General features: G+C 49.2%; 2 protein-coding genes across 13 annotated transcripts in view; both read right to left on the reverse strand.

The window, feature by feature from the left end:
• The window catches only part of Kmt2d (lysine methyltransferase 2D), a 36,469-nt gene extending 32,330 nt beyond the window's left edge, over positions 1–4,139 (reverse strand). For 6 of the 12 annotated variants that reach the window (XM_057791382.1, XM_057791381.1, XM_057791379.1 and 3 more), the window contains exon 1: positions 4,007–4,139. The gene's annotated coding sequence lies outside the window, so the exon portion shown is untranslated. The remainder of the gene's footprint in view (positions 1–4,006) is intronic. The other 6 variants (XM_057791380.1, XM_057791376.1, XM_057791387.1 and 3 more) reach the window with 1 other exon arrangement.
• A 6,153-nt stretch (positions 4,140–10,292) lies between these two features.
• Rhebl1 (RHEB like 1) lies at positions 10,293–13,629 on the reverse strand. Its single transcript, XM_057792137.1, has 8 exons — positions 13,459–13,629; positions 12,820–12,891; positions 12,208–12,275; positions 11,868–11,950; positions 11,720–11,776; positions 11,471–11,518; positions 10,957–11,038; positions 10,293–10,794 (listed from the first exon to the last, which is right to left on the reverse strand). The coding sequence occupies exons 1-8, from the start codon at positions 13,508–13,510 to the stop codon at positions 10,705–10,707; spliced, it is 552 nt and encodes a 183-aa protein (XP_057648120.1). The 5' UTR covers positions 13,511–13,629; the 3' UTR covers positions 10,293–10,704.
• Between the last annotated feature and the right edge of the window lie 2,408 nt (positions 13,630–16,037).

The raw sequence follows: 16,037 nt of genomic DNA on the forward strand, positions 1-16,037 counted from the left end.
TCCCTGGCCTTTATTCTCAGGTTAGCTACTATCCTACAGTCCTGGAAGTAATCACTGGGTAATCAGGACCCAGAAGTCTCAGTCATGCCAAAATCCCTCTCTCAAAAGGAAGAGTCTTAGGGTCTTGCAAGAGATTCAACACAGCACTAAACTAAAGGCTAGCTGTGAATGGATCTCCACTGCTTTCAACAAGGACATCCCAAACACAACAAACAGAACCCTCAGTTGCCAGTCATGAGACTCAGGACCACCACTGGTCCCAGCCCTAAAGGAGCGCTGGGTCTCACTTAGCATGAAGGCCTCAGGTTGTTGCCCTTGGCAACGCCAACTGCCCTTCTTCCTTAGATGCTCTTAGTAGTTAACAGAAGTGGGCCTTAAGAGTTACTGAGCATGTGTAAGCAGGCCTGGGGCTAAGCATGCTGGGAGTTGTAGTCTCAGGAAGCACATTGCTACTTGGAGGAGGGCTAAATGGGGCAGGACATAACAGAGCAGAATAGTTTCCTTCCTCCTAAGTCAAGCAGGGTTTCCAAATACTCGCAGTTAACGGTCCCTCTCTCCCTTCTCATGGAGTCCAGCATATATCAAAACCCAATGAAATACACAAATCTACACCTGAAAAGCTTAAGACCCACAGGACATTTGGTGAATTTTCCTTGACCTCTAAGGCAGCACAGTAAGTATTGTACAAACGCCGAGATGAGTCAAGAGTAAGAATTACAGAGATACCAGGCCTGGTGGCACATTCAATAATGCCATTTCTTGGGAGACAAAAACAGAGGGATCAATCCAAGTTGGAGGCCAGCCTGGTCTACACAGAGAGCTCCAGGCCAGTCAGAGCTACATAGTTAAACTGTTTAAACAGACAAGAATTACCAGATTATAACTAGGAAAGAAACCCTACATAAGGGTGCAGTTGTTGGTGAGAAGGGTGGGCCCTTTTCTTGATCAGATGGTGATGGTGAGGTGCAGAGAACCCAGAAAAAGAACTGTAAATACTAAAGGTCTAGGAAATTCATGTCCCATCATTCCCTCTCCTCTTGTTTAGCCAGTGATCACACCAACCTGGGTACAGATAATCCTGTCCTCTAACACCGGACAGCAAATATCCCGGTCAATCACTCGGGGGGCTAAACAATAAGGGAAACACTAAGAGTGCTCATGATCAGAAATCAATTCCCCAGCTAGCAGCATGGCATCAGATTTCCTTCCCTACATTCACAATCTCTTTTTTTTTTTTTTTTGTTTTGTTTTTCGAGACAGGGTTTCTCTGTGGTTTTGGAGCCTGTCCTGGAACTAGCTCTTGTAGACCAGGCTGGTCTCGAACCCACAGAGATCCGCCTGCCTCTGCCTCCCGAGTGCTGGGATTAAAGGCGTGTGCCACCACCGCCCGGCCTACATTCACAATTTCATTTTCAACGCTGGCAACACCCCGAGCCATGTCGAAGTAAAGGATGTTACCTTACTCTCCTCCTGCCACTAGGCCCCGCCAGGTCAGGGACTCAAGGCTTCACCTGTCACCTATTATCTCCATTCCCAAACCACCTTTTCCCAAACCTCACACACAGCAGTCCATTTAAAAGAAAGCAGGATGCTTATCTGGCCAGCTTACAGAAGAGTGTTCTGAACTTCAAGAGGCCCTTACAAGTCACCTGTGGTAAGGAGGGAACTGGAGGTCAAGACTCAAGTCAGGCCCCTCTTCCTACTCAGTGGTCACACCAAAGGTCCAAGAGGACTTCAAAATTTTCTAAATGTTTGCATCTTGCCATATTTTCCTTACAGATCCTCCACCAACTCTGTTCTCAGAGTTGAGGCCAAAGGCGCCACAAACAGCAACAAATAGAAAGCAACAGTGATAAAACAGTGGGTAGGAGGACCGCCTCACACAAGGCCAGAGGGACAAATTCCTCCGCCCTCCCCCAAGCACAGCTTTCTCAGGCTGGTAAAGCTAGAGCTGCCCAAGAAGGTACAGAAACTACCTTCTTCATCTAGCCTTGAGGAACAGAGCAGCAATGTCCTCCAAAGAGTCCCACTCATAGAGCTAGGGAGGGTGAAAGACTCAACAGCAAAGAGCAAACTGTCCTTTTTCTGTACCATAAAGAATCCAGGAGCATCTCCAAGAAGCTGAAACCTTAGACCCTGACTGCTCGAGCCTGAAGTCCAACCAACATCTATACTGAAATACCAAGCACACAGCAATCAAGTCCCTGGAGGCATTTAAACAAATAAAGGCAAAGGTCCCCCACCCCGCGTCCCATCATTCAGTCAGTAAACACATAGACATATATCCCAAGGGGGTTTTCTCTGGATCAAAACTAGGCTAGTACCTGGGCCAGGCTTCCTCTGTTCTAGGAGCTGACACCTCTTAGTCTTACATCTAAAAGGCCCAAACAACAAGAAAGAAGGCAGAGATTTACTCAGCTACTCTCCTTCCTGTGTTCACCCTAGACCAATAGATTTCACTCCATTTTCTCTGCAAGGGAGGAAATGGAGGCTTGGAGGGGTGAAAGGCTGGAGCAGGCTCTTGAGTGAACAGCTCTTCAGTGGGGCTCAGGACTTCCTGGTTCCCAGCTAGAGAATCAAACCACACCTCTCTCCACCCCCATTTTCGGGCAGTCCTCTAGGAAGGAGCCAAATGGTAACACATTGTCCCTGGGTCAGGTCAGCCTAGGGGGTAGTGAGAGCTAACAAGGTACAGTGCCACCTAAGAAAGTCATTGGCGAGCAGACAACAGGCACAGAGACCACAGGTGACAGCTCACCTCACTCCACCACCCCTGTGCCACCTCTCCGAAACCTTTCAAGGAGAGAGCCCTTACTTTCCCCTTTCTGAGACAAGACTCAAGGAGATCTAGCAAATGTATTTTGGAGGGGGTGAAATGAGGGAGCACAATGCACTAGCCAAATCCCTGCTGGGCGACATGACAGGTGTGAGAGGCTGTCCCAGCCCAGGGCCAGAGGCTGAGGCGGGAGGTTCATGCTGCACCTTCCAGCTGCACATACACACCCCTTCTCCCCAGCACCTCCTACCAGGGGTGGAAACACTGGCTCCCAGCAGAAAAGAGCACAAATAAAGTCATTTCTCCACCAAAGAGGTAAAGCCACCTTATTCTGCGGGGCTGGGAGAGCATCAGAGAACTATTTACCACTCAGCAGCCAGAAAAGCATTTTAGAGGTCTGGCAGGGGCCTTCGGGATCGGTCAGGGACTCATGGACAGCTAACTCTCTACACTAGGCCCAGAGAAAGCAGGAGACAAAAGCCATTTTTTTGCAGCCCACATTCGTAGAGAACAAATCTCAACGGCCTCCTCTATAATCCCCTGGAGATTATGTCCATCCCGAGAGGAGGGGAGGCAAAGCAGGTTAACACACCACTAGGCCTTTCTGGGGTCACTTTGCCAGGCAGGGGTAGTTTAAAGTTGAACCAGCAAGGCCAGAGCTGCCCCAGCCCCACCTTCTTGCCCCAGCCACCCCTCTTCATCACACCAGTTTCCACCCACCGTCCCCCTGGTGAAGGACCCAAGGCTCCTTGAGTTTCCCAGACTGTTGCGGGTGCCCGGCTAGGTAGGAACAATATTAAAGTCCAATCTGGCAGTAAGTCCGACCCGGCAGTGGCACCCCCACCCAAGGTTGATCTGTCCCAAGGAACCCTGGGGGTTGGGGGTGGGGGACAGCAGCCTGGGATTGGTTTTGGCATCAGGGCCTGGGTCCTAGTTTGGTCGAACTCCCTCAACACAAAAATAAACAGGCAGAGAGGCTATCTGGACATGTTCCCAAACTCCTGTAGTTCCCTGAACCCCAAATTTTTAAAGAGGCACACCCCAAGAAACCAGGCCTCAGCTCCGCCTTGGTGGCTGGCTCAGGTTGCTTGACAGACCCTGCCAAAGGAACCCTTCCCAACTCTGGCACCCCCTTCTCCAACCTAAAGGCCAGCACCGGCCAAGATAGTCCATCTGGCTGTGCCCCCAGTCCAACCCTTTCTGGGCCCAGGCCGGGCGGACTTCACTCACCTCTTCACAGGGCGATCCAGAAATCCTCATCCGAGAACATGGCCAGAGCCCGGGCCGCTCCCCGACCTCCAACCGCCAGATCGATCACAGCCGCCCCCCACTCGGGGGGGCTTAAGGGGGCCAAGAACGGTAAATCCAGGTCGGAGTGGCCACCCTTTCCCCGGGAAGAAAAAAAAAAAAAAAAAAGCAAGAAGCCAAGAGGGGTTCTCTGCCTCGGGTTCCAGCAGTTTAGGTTTCCATGGACAGCCCCAGGGCGGCGAATCCCGAACGGACACAAAGAGAGCACCGGTGGCTTTGATCTTGGGCGAGCAGGCTCCGCATCAGCGTCGCCGGGCGGCCTCCCAGTCCTAGGGCCCGGCCAGCGCCCCGGCCGCCCGCGCCGGGCTCGGGCGGAACGTCGAGGCTCTCCAGATGGAACGTCGAGGCGCCTCCCCAGCAGCCCGGAAGGAATGCCGCGCCGCGCCGCGCGCCGGGCCCGGATGGAACGTGAGCCCCTCGCAGCCTCGCCGAGCCCCTCTCCCCGCCCGGCCGGCGCCCCGGGGCCGCGCGAGCTACGGCGACGCGGAGCCGGCGGGGCCGAACCTGACACACACCCAGCGCCGGGCTCCTCGACCCCGAGCGTCCCCCCTCGGCGGCTTCGAGCCCCCCACCTTCTGCTCCCCCCCGGGGAAGGGAGGAGGGTTGGTGGGCGAGGAAGAGGAAGGGGCGGGCGGTGCGAGCCCTCTGCCCGCTCCCCTCCGGCCGCTCCAGGCCCAGCGCTCGCCTCCCTTCCCCTCTGGCCTCGGGAGCTGCCCCGCCCCCGGCCTGGCCGGCTGTAGTCCGCAGCACCCCCTAGACCCCCGGCAGGCTATGATCGCGGGGGGTCTAGAGGTGCATGGTCCAGCCCCGGCTCCCGGCGCCGGGGGGTCAGGAAACTGAGCGGAAAGTGGGGAACGAGGCAGCCATTTGCAACCGGAGAGGAAAGTAGTGCAGCGCGGCGCCGCTCCGCCTCCCCCCCCTCCGCCTCCTGCTCGGCCGGTAGGGTGGTTCCTGCGAAGAGCCTGTTTCCTCGCCAGAGATCTGGGCAGCGGTCGTAGAGACTCGAGGAGCGTCCGGAGCGAGGTCCAGGGGGTGCCTTTTGCCTGGGGAACCCCACTCAAGAAGGGGAGAAAGGAGAAGAGGAGGCCCTATTTTGTGTTGGAGCGGGGCGGCGGAGGGGTACAACCCTCTCGGAGGAAAGGCTGTGACTCTGCAGTTCTACGCACACGCTCCGGGATCCTTCCGCCGCAGGTTAACCCCTACTGAGCCAGGCTGGCCGCCGGGCAGACACGTGGGAATTAAGCCCCCCACTTCTTCCCCGCGGCTCAGGAACTGCCTCCTTTACCTCCTGGGTGGTGAAATTAGGAGTTTAGCCACTTCTTAATTCTGTTTCCTAAAGTCATTGGCCCTTGAAACTCCTTGTTTTGGCTGGGGACAATCTTTGCCATGGGGTGGGGGGGGGAATGGAAAAAGAGCCTCGAGATTGGCCGCTGCTCTGCATCCTGGGAACTGGAGTCCGCAAATGGAGAAAGTGAGGCACGGCGCCTGGCGCTGCAAAGGGTGGGTTCTTGCCACGTTCGGGGGCCGGAAGAGAGCTGGACGAGTCTCAGGTCTTCTAACTCCAAGACCCTTTCGTGCCGAAGGACTGTCGGTGTTCTCACGATCCCAAAAACATCTATCTAGAGTATCCCATCCCGTATTTAATTTTTCTCGAAAATCTTCTGAACCTGCCCCTCTCTCTCTTTTCTTAAAAAAAAAAAAAAAAAAAAAAGCTAAATACCCTGCTAGTTGGCTGGAATTTTGTTAATCTGGATAAGACCTTGGCAAGCGCTCGCACCCCAAGTCTGAATGATAGGGAAAATAGAATTACTTTTTCTGCATAGACTATACATGGAGTAAGCAGGTTGAGACAAATTAACTGTTCACTTGATACTTTATATATCGTCTTAGCTTTTCTCACCAGCATTGGGGAATTTTCTCCATATTACAGATGAAAAGACTGAGGCTAAACTAAAGGAAATCAAGGACCCTAAGAAATTAACCCATAATTCAAACCAAAGGCAACGTTTTCCCTGTAGATTAAAAAAAAAAATTTAAGGGCCTGAAGATGCGATGGCCTGAAGGGTAAACGGAAGACCTGGTTCAACCCCTGAGGCCCACCTAGTGAAGGAGAGAACTGAGAACAAGTTGTCCTCTGACCTTCACACACCAATTGTGCCCACACACACAAACAATAATAAATCAGTGTAATTTTTGAAAAAAAAATTTTTTAAAGAGGAAAAAGTAGAAAGAAGCTGGCAAATTAGGTCTGAGGCAATGTTTGTGGGAAAAGCAGAGAATGATTCATTCTGATGGAAATGTGCTGTATCCACAGGAATATAGCCATTAGATACATGTAGCTATTGAGTACTTTGAAATGTTGGTAGGTGGTGCAACTCAGTAACTTAATTATAACTATGTTAAACTTAGTCATGTGTGACCTTCCATATTGGATAGTGCCGATCCGGCCATGGCCGTAGGAGGGATCAGTAGCAGACACATCCTGCTATCCATACATTGGCATCATGATTTGTAGTCTCAACACTGAACCACTAATTTTTTTTGGATTATTTTCGAGACAGAGTTTCTCCGTAGCTTTTGGTTCCTGTCCTGGAACTAGCTCTTGTAGACCAGGCTGGCCTCAAACTCACAGAGATCTGCCTGCCTCTGCCTCCCAAGTGCTGGGATTAAAGGCGTGCGCCACCACCGCCTGGCTTTCAGCAATTTTTTTTTAAGAAACTTCTAAATGATCCCAAACTGTAGAAGAACAAGTTTAACTAGGAATTGAAAACTAGAAGGCACCTCTCTGCTGCCTGTACCCAAAAAGGAAAAGCAGACCCTCACTAGAAGATACTAGTACTAACTGGTTAATCTATGGTGCACTATCCTGAACATTTTTTTTTTCTTTTTGGTTTTTCGAGACAGGGTTTCTCTGTGGTTTTGGAGCCTGTCCTGGAACTAGCTCTTGTAGACCAGGCTGGTCTCGAACTCACAGAGATCCGCCTGCCTCTGCCTCCCAAGTGCTGCTGAACATTGTGTATATTACCTCAATTCTCACATTTTTGTTTTAAGACAAGGTCGTATTATGTAACCCTGACCCACCTGGAATCTGCCATCTAGACAAGGCTACCCTCTAACTCAAATCCTGACCCGCCTGGAATGTGCCATTTAGACAAGGCTACCCTCTAACTCAAATCCTGACCCGCCTAGAATGTGCCATCTAGACAAGGCTACCCTCTAACTCAAATCCTGACCCGCCTGGAATGTGCCATCTAGACAAGGCTACCCTCTAACTCAAATCCTGACCCGCCTGGAATGTGCCATCTAGACAAGGCTACCCTCTAACTCAAATCCTGACCCGCCTGGAATGTGCCATCTAGACAAGGCTACCCTCTAACTCAATCCATGTTGTTTCTGCCTCCTGAGCGCTGGAATTAAAGACATGTGCTACACCTGGCCCCTTTCTCACTTTAATCCTCTGAAACAGACTCAAAACTTTTAGTTATATGTGTGTTTGTATGTATCCTTGTGAGTTTCTGTACTAAATAAATGCATGAGCCTCCAGAGGCCAGAAGAGGGCATTGGAGCCTCTAGAACTGTAGTTACAAGAGCTTGGGAGCCACTGTGTGGGGCTAGGAACCAAACCTCGGTCCTCTGCAAAAGCATTAAGCACCATTAACCACTGAGCTCCAAGCTTTTTTTTTCCTTTTTTTTTTTTTTTTTATTTACACATACATGTACCTGAGGTTAGGGCCACCCCTTGAAGCTGGAATTACAAGCAGTTGTAAGCTGCCTAGTGTGGGTGCTGGGAATTGAACTTGGGTCCATTTGTAAGACAAATACTTCTTAACCATTGAGGCATCTCTCCAGCCCCAAGGCTTCTTTTTAATATAAAGTCTTAACCCGAGTTTGGCACTGCAGTCCTATAATCCAGTAATGTGAAGGCCGGAGTTAAAGTAGTTTGCTACCAAGCCTGTTTGATTTCCAGGACAGTGGATGGAGAGAATTAATTCCTGAAAGTTGCTCTCTGATCTCCACAATGCGCCACAGCATGTTTTACACACAGACACACACAATCCTATCAAAAGGACAACAAAAACAATTTAAAAAAAAAATAGCAGGCTTGGTGGCACCGATCTGTAATTCCAGCTACTGGGAGGGTTAGCAGCACTGACAGGGTCCACGCCTGCCTAGGCGATTTAGGGAGACCCTATTTCAGTATATTCAGAGGCTGAATGATTGTTCAGCGGTTAAAAACACACATTGCTTGATCTTCCAGCTGACCTAGATTTGGTTCCCAGAACCTTCTTGGAGGTTCACAACCATCCATAACTCCATTTCCAAGAGATCTGATGCCCTCTTCTGGCCTCAGAAGGCACAATACATGAGTGGTGCACAGGTGTGCATGTAGACAAAACACCCATACGGTAAAAATGAATCTTTTTTGTTATTTGTTTGGTTGTTTTTGTTTGTTTTTTCAAAACATGGTTTCTCTGTGTAGCCCTGGCTGTCCTAGAACTCACTCTGTAGACCAGACTGGCCTCAGAGATCTACCTGCTGCTACCTCCCAAATGCTGGAATTAAAGGCATGCACCTCCACCACCCAGCAAAAAATAAATATTAAAAAAAAAACAAAAAAAAAAACTTGCCGGGCGGTGGTGGCGCACGCCTTTAATCCCAGCACTTGGGAGGCAGAGGCAGGCGGATCTCTGTGAGTTCGAGACCAGCCTGAGCTAGTTCCAGGACAGGCTCCAAAACCACAGAGAAACCCTGTCTCGAAACCCCCCCCCAAAAAAAAAAAACTTAAAAAGAACTCGCTAGAGGGCTAACTGGCCCAATGAATAAAAGACACTTTTTGCCAGATCTGAGTTCGATCCCTAGGACACATTGTAGAAGAGAATCAACTCCCGCAAGTTGCCTTCTAACCGCCACTTAAATGCTATCGTATGCCCACACACATAATATTTTTAAAATACTAATTTGTTTAAAAAAGGAGTATCTGGATGGTGCCAGTGCACACCTTTAATCCCAGCACTCCGGAGGCAAAGGCAGGCAGATATCTGAGTTCGAGATCTGGTATACAGAATGAATGAGTTCCAGATGAGTCAGGGCTACACAGAGAAACCCTGTCTCAACAACAAAATGGACTGGAGCTATAGCTCGGTGGCAGAGTATTTGGCTGATGTGTGAAATCTTGATATACAGCCCAGGATGTCCCCCTCCTCCTTCCTCAGTCTTCAAAATGATTGGAGGCATACCACCACACCTGAAGCCAACTTAACCCTACTTCACAAATGGGAAACTCAGGCTGACTAGGTACTTCAGCTTTCCCCACTTAGCAGAGGTCATTGTCTTCTGTTACACTATGGTGCCTCTTAGGTAACCCTTACGACTCCCCTTGAGATGAATTTGTGGGGGTGGGTGAGGAGTCAAGGAAGACAGAGGCAGGGGCTGGAGAGACAGCTCAGCTTATGCAGGACCATGTCCAGTTTCCGGTATCCATGTTCAGAGACTCACCACTGCTGGGAACTACAGTTCCAAGGAATCGGATGCTGCTACCTCCTCAGGTACCTGCACTGACATGTACCCCCCCACACACAATTTTAACAGAGTAAAAAAGGTCCGCCCTTACTAGCTGAAATATCCATCCTACTGCAACAGTTAATCAGACTGGACAGAAACAAATCCTTAACACCTAAAATATAGCACAATTCCAAAGGTGTGCAAGGCATAAAAAGATAACCAAATGGATAAAAGAAAAAGACAAAAAAAAAAAAGCACTATATTGAAAGAGACAAGGGACATGGGGATGGCAGAACTAACGTTCACCAAAAACATTATTTCTTGCTTTTCTCAATTTTCTTAGGTTTCACATACTTCTAGCCTCTGCCTCTACTCTCCTTGACATCATTAGAAATGAGGGGCTTCCTTCCTCCATGCTGAGATGTAGCAATTCTCAAGGTCCCAGGACAACAGCTTGTCAGCATAGGGCAGCTGGTCACTAGGGGGCAGTAGATCTGCAGTTAGGGGGATCTTCAGCACCCACAAACTTTGGGAGATGGGTGGGGCAGTCCGATAGAACTTGTTGAAGTAGAGAAAAGAAACAAACAGCAAAATAAGTGAAAAGGGCAAGTAGTTAAAGCTGAGGGTAGTGGTCCTTAGTGAGGAGTAAGGCAAGATTTCATACTGTCCACTCCTCAGCGCTCCCCAGACACAGAAGTCGACAACGAAAGATTTCTCAGTTTATTTGCAAATACACATTGTCAGCCCAGGAACCAGCTCTACTTCAGAACTGTCAAGCAACAAATGCCCTTACCCAACCAACACCCAAAACCTACCCAGGAGGGTGGGGCCTGGATAACCAGTGCCCAAGACTCAACTGTGCAGATTGTAAAAGTTCATTTAGAAAAACAAGGAGTTAGAAGCCAGTGTCCATGAGACATCTTGCCCCTTTGTAAACATTAACATCCAGGCTACCAGAACCTGGGATGAGTGTGCAAAGATGAGGGTACCATACTGTGTGCCCAGAGGGCCAAGGACATAGTTGGCAACCATACCAGTTAAGTCCTGAGGGTCTGCCCCCCACTGCAGGCTGGAAAATGCCCGCAGCAGAAACAAGACAGTTATTCCGTACCAAGGGCTCACATAAGATAGCATCGGCGGTCTGGCCCATAAGAATTCTCCACACGGGCAATTTCCTGGATGACTTTGATGAAGATGTCTTGAGTTAGCTACAAGGAATAAGCAGATTCAGAAGTCAGTCAGTTGGTTGGGTGCCAATACTACCCAGCCCTGAGGCAAACATACCACTCCCTCACCATCCCCACCACCAAGCAGTGTGTAAGGAAAGACACTGTCAACTGTGTCACCAAGTTAGTCTTTAGGTTAGGCACCTGATTCTCTCGAGCAGACGACTCCACAAATGTCGCACCCCAGGACTCTGCTAGCTTCTTCCCTTCAATTGCCTGCACCTCTCTGGAAGCAATTGTGGAACATAAAGATGGAAGGCAGATAACAATGTCCGCAAGCTCTCTGAGAATTCTTTAAGACTTAGATTTCCTCTGATGTTTCACACCCCTCCCCCAAGGTTTGATGAGGGCAAGGTGAGAGAAAATACACGTAAACAAAAGCAGGATGGGTAAAAGTAAGACTGAAGCTAGAAATATGAATTATTGCTGTATGATAAATAACCATGAAGGTAATGGTGAAAAGGGGGAAATGGCTAGGCATGGGGAGCCACCCTATAACTTCAGCAGGCACTATCAGAAAGGCAAGAGGGCAGGGAGCTCAAGGACAGCCTGGGCTACACGGTGAGAATCCTGTCTCAGAGTCAAGGAAGGACTACAGCTTGACTGATCTCTAGTACAACTCTCTTTCCTGTGCCGTGAGCGTCAGAGACTTACTCACCTGTCTGGAGAGAGGTCTGCCTTGTTCCCCACAAGCACCACCGGCAGCCTGTGATGAAGCAGCAGCTACTACTGGATCACAATCAGAGCCCCTTCCCATTCTCTACAGACCCCAACTACTCCAACGACAGCAAAGCTGGATGACTCCCCAAATAAGTCAGGCATGACCCATGTCCAGTCTCTTCGGAATTCACACTTTTGCCTTCTTCCACACCCTCATGCCCACACTCTACTTCCTAGGGCCACTTACCGAGTTTTACCATGGCCTTCATGTAGCTTTTGGTACAGGCTCTTAATGATTTGGAAGCTTCAAACATAAGAAGAAATAGCGCAATAATCTTAGTTCCAGGATAACTGCTGAGCCCTGCCAAGCCCCACTCAGAATCTTAGTCACATACCTATGCAGAGAGGTGACAGAGTACACTAGCACGTAACCGTGAACCCCAATGATGAACGAGTAGGGCAGAATGCTGTACTCATCCTAACAAGAAACAGAAACGTGAGTATTTGGGGCCACACCATTCAAATAGCATGAACTAGTGAGATACCACACAAGTGAGCCTCCCTGGGATATTTCTTATTCCCATTAAACAAGTATGTAGTTGCTCCAATGAGCCTTGCACACTGTTAACAGCTAAAATGTTTTTCTTTCCATACTACATCACACACGAACCACACAGACCACAAGACTACATAGGGCTGAACTGCAATATTTGGGCACCCTACCCCAAATTGTACCTGCCCTGCTGTGTCCACTAGATGTAGGTGAAACTCATCTTTGCCAAGAGTCACTGTCTTGCTGTAAGCTGGAAAAACAAAGAGGAAAACATATTTACTGTGAGGTGCTTTATAGGGCTTGTGACGTATCTTCCTTCATATTCCTGACCCTGGCAGTGACACAGACTAGTTCCAGGGAACTCTCCAGAAAACTGGAGAGACACGCTAGGGGTCTTGCTGTCCTCATATCTAGTACACCATAGATTCTACACTATTCTGGGCTAGAACCTTGCAGAACTCTCTAGACCACAGGTTCTCAATCTGTGGGTCACAATCTTTTGGAGGATCAAGTATCACATATCCTGCATAGCAGATATTAACAATTCAGTTATGAAATAGCCGCGAGATAATTTTATGGTTGGGGGAATCATCCCAACATGAACTGTATTAAAGGTTCACAGCATTAGGAAGGCTGAAAGCATTGCTGTCTAGAACAGGGTACACGCACAGAACAGGGTTCCCAGAACTGATTAACACAGCCCCTTGGTAACAAAGAAATCTCAAATTATGGAGCTGGAAAGGGCACCCAATCTATCTAGGTTCATCCCCTTCACACTAAAGAACACTACTCACTATTCTCCACTGTAGGATCGTAGCCTTCCAGGAACTCGCCTTCCACAAATTGATGTGCCAAAGATGTCTTCCCTTTAAGGACCAGAGATTGTTGTAATACAATCATCCATCCATATTTACACTTTTGTCCTTTCGGACTGTGACCAGGACCAAAACGCACCCCAAATCAGCCTCCCAGTCAGTGAGAGACCCCAACCAATGCTTCCCCTTGGTCAATTATTACCAACATCCTAACGCGTTGATTCCGCAGCAGTTTGATTATTGGGATGCATTCAGCAGCGCCGCAGGAAGCCTTTCCGTGCCGCACCCCACCTCACCCTTTGGAAGATCCAAGACTCCCCAGGATCTAGTGCACCAGCCCAAGGACACTTGCAAGTGTAGATCTCCACCAAGCCTTCAAATGCTGATCCCACCCCTGCTCCCAGAGTAATGCGGGGACCACTGATGCAACCACAGCCCCGTCCACTTTAACCCTTGAGCGCTCCTCTTCCAGCATCCCTCCACCCTTCCATTGCCTAGCAGTAAAGCTGACTTCTTCCCAGGCCACTCTGGCTCCTCGTGTCACGTTCCCGCGACAGCGCGCCTCTTCTGGCCACAAAGCAACGGTGCGCTGGTGATCTCCGGAGGGCGGAGACTCACCTACGGAGCGGTACCCAAGGATGGCCACCTTCCTATAGCGCACCAGCGGCATGACAGGACGCCGCCCGGAGGGACTCCTAAGAGCGCGGGCCGAGAGAGCCCGAACACCGGCCGGGGTGCAGGCTGCGGTGGAGCCCGGGAAGGACAGCAGCTCACCGAAGCTACGCCCGGCAAGCGGAAGGAAAACCAAAACAAGCCGCGCGCCCCGGGCAGCCCACGTGATCACAACACAGCGGCTCTACGCAAGGGAGCCGGGCACCAAGGGCTGGGGAGGGGCGGGATACCCTGCCGGGCGGCTCCAGGCTCCGCCCCCTAGGTTGCTCCCCATTGGTCCATTAGAATGAAGGAGGGCGGAGTCGCCCACAAGGAGGGACCGGTGGGCCTCACGTGGAGCGGGAGCTTTGGGAGCTGCACATGCGTAGACCTGAGCCTGTTCATTCATAAAGAGAAAGAAACTCGGGGTCCTAGAGGTACTTGCCCATTTGCAGTCTAGCCAAAGAGGCTGTGAATGTAGATGGAAAAACACCTGTTGTGAAAACATAAAAGGAAAATGTTGGTCTCACCTGGTAACCCTGACTGGCCTGCAACTCTCTATACAGATCATGCTGACTTCACACTCACAAGAGATTCAATTGCCTGTATTTCCCCAGTACCGATTAAAGGATTGCACCGCTACAAGTAGCTTTGGACAGGAGGTTGTATTGAAAAGATTCTAGGCCTCTGAAACTGGCAATGGTGACACATGCCTATAATCCCAGTACTCAGGAGGCAGAGGCCTCCCGTCCTGCTCTACAGAGTGAGTTCCGGAACAGCCAAAGCTACACGAAGAAAGTTTCTTTGTGGGGAGGGGAAAAAAAGATTCTGGGCCTCCGTTTTCTAAGGTCTCTAGCAACCTTGGGTTAGGGGGAATAAACATAATAAACAGAATTCCAGTATATCCCTGCTTTCCCCAGCATTCAGACTAGACCTTTTGTTGGTAGTTTTTAGTCTTCTAGGATATAATCACAGGCCTGGAGTTCTTTTTTTTTATTATTTTTATTTTTTTTGGTTTTTCGAGACAGGGTTTCTCTGTGGTCTTGGAGCCTGTCCTGGAACTAGCTCTTGTAGACCAGGCTGGTCTCGAACTCACAGAGATCCTCCTGCCTCTGCCTCCCAAGTGCTGGGATTAAAGGCGTGCGCCACCACCGCCCGGCAGGCCTGGAGTTCTTATTCTTGGGGAAATTGCTTCAGCGTGTGATCGTGCTGTCTGAAGTTTCATTATTATATACAGGGCATTCATTTATTTAAAATTTTGAATTGTTTTTGTTTTTCAAGATAAGGTTTCACTGTGTAGCCTTGACTGTCCTTCTGTAGACTAAGCTGGCTTTGAACTCAAGAGATCCACCTGCCTCTGCCTCCTGAATGCTGGGATTAAAGGCCTGTGTCACCACCGCCGGGATCAACAAATATTTTTTGATTTTTGAACTTGAGAGTTGAGGCAGGAAGACACTATGACTTTAAGACCAGTCTGGGCTAAACAATTATCAAACCACCCAAGACTCATATGTAAGACCTTGTCAAAAAAAAAAAAAAAAAAAGTCAGGCTTGGTGGCCTAGACCTATAATCACAGGATTTATGAGGTGAAGGCAGGAAGGTCAGGAGTTCAAACTCATTATGGCCTTAGCTACATAGTGAGTCTGAGCCCAAGAGCCTTGTCATAAAAAACAAAAAAAAAAGTCTACTGAGCATATTTTACACATGCTGGACCAGACGCTGTCCCAGGTTTGCTGAAAGAGATAGGCATCTCTGTTTTCCTGGCATTTAAATTTATTCACAGAGGTTGGAGTTGTAATTCAATGGCATGCATGAGGCCTGCCTTGTGTTCAACCCCCAGAACATACATGTGCACATGAGTGAAAATGTGCACACACACACACACACACACACACACACACGCAAAGTAGGGTAGGGTGGGTACTGGAGAGATGGCTCGGCAGCTAAGAGCACTGGCTTCTCTTCCAGAGGACCCAGGTTCAATTCACAACACCCACATGGCAGCTCACAACTGGCCTCCTTTTGTTTCCTGACCGACTACTGTGAAGAAATTCCTTCATCACATGTTCCTACTGTCGATGAGACACTTCACAGCGTGCAAGTAACCAGAGACTAACCCTAAAGAATTTAGAGCCAAAAGAAATCTCTCTCTCCGTGAGGTAGTTTTTCTTGGGTATTTGGTCACAGTGATACAAAATTTTGACTAATGCAATGTGGTTTTTTGTTTTTTAAAAAATATTTATTTATTTATTTATTTATTTATTTATTTATTTATTAGGTATACAATATTCTGTCTGTGTGTATGCCTGCAGGCCAGAAGAGGGCACCAGACCCCATTACAGATGGTTGTGAGCCACCATGTGGTTGCTGGGAAATGAACTCAGGACCTTTGGAAGAGCAGGCAATGCTCTTAACCTCTGAGCCATCTCTCCATCCCCTAATGCAATGTTTTATAGGGCTTCTTTGTTTTCCACAGCTAAGAGTTCAACTGTCTTGAGGCTGGAGAGATGGCTTAGCGGTTAAGGGCACTGGCTGCTCTTCCAGA

This window comes from Chionomys nivalis, chromosome 17 (genome assembly GCF_950005125.1).
Source record: "Chionomys nivalis chromosome 17, mChiNiv1.1, whole genome shotgun sequence".
Classification (NCBI taxonomy): Eukaryota; Metazoa; Chordata; class Mammalia; order Rodentia; family Cricetidae; genus Chionomys; species Chionomys nivalis.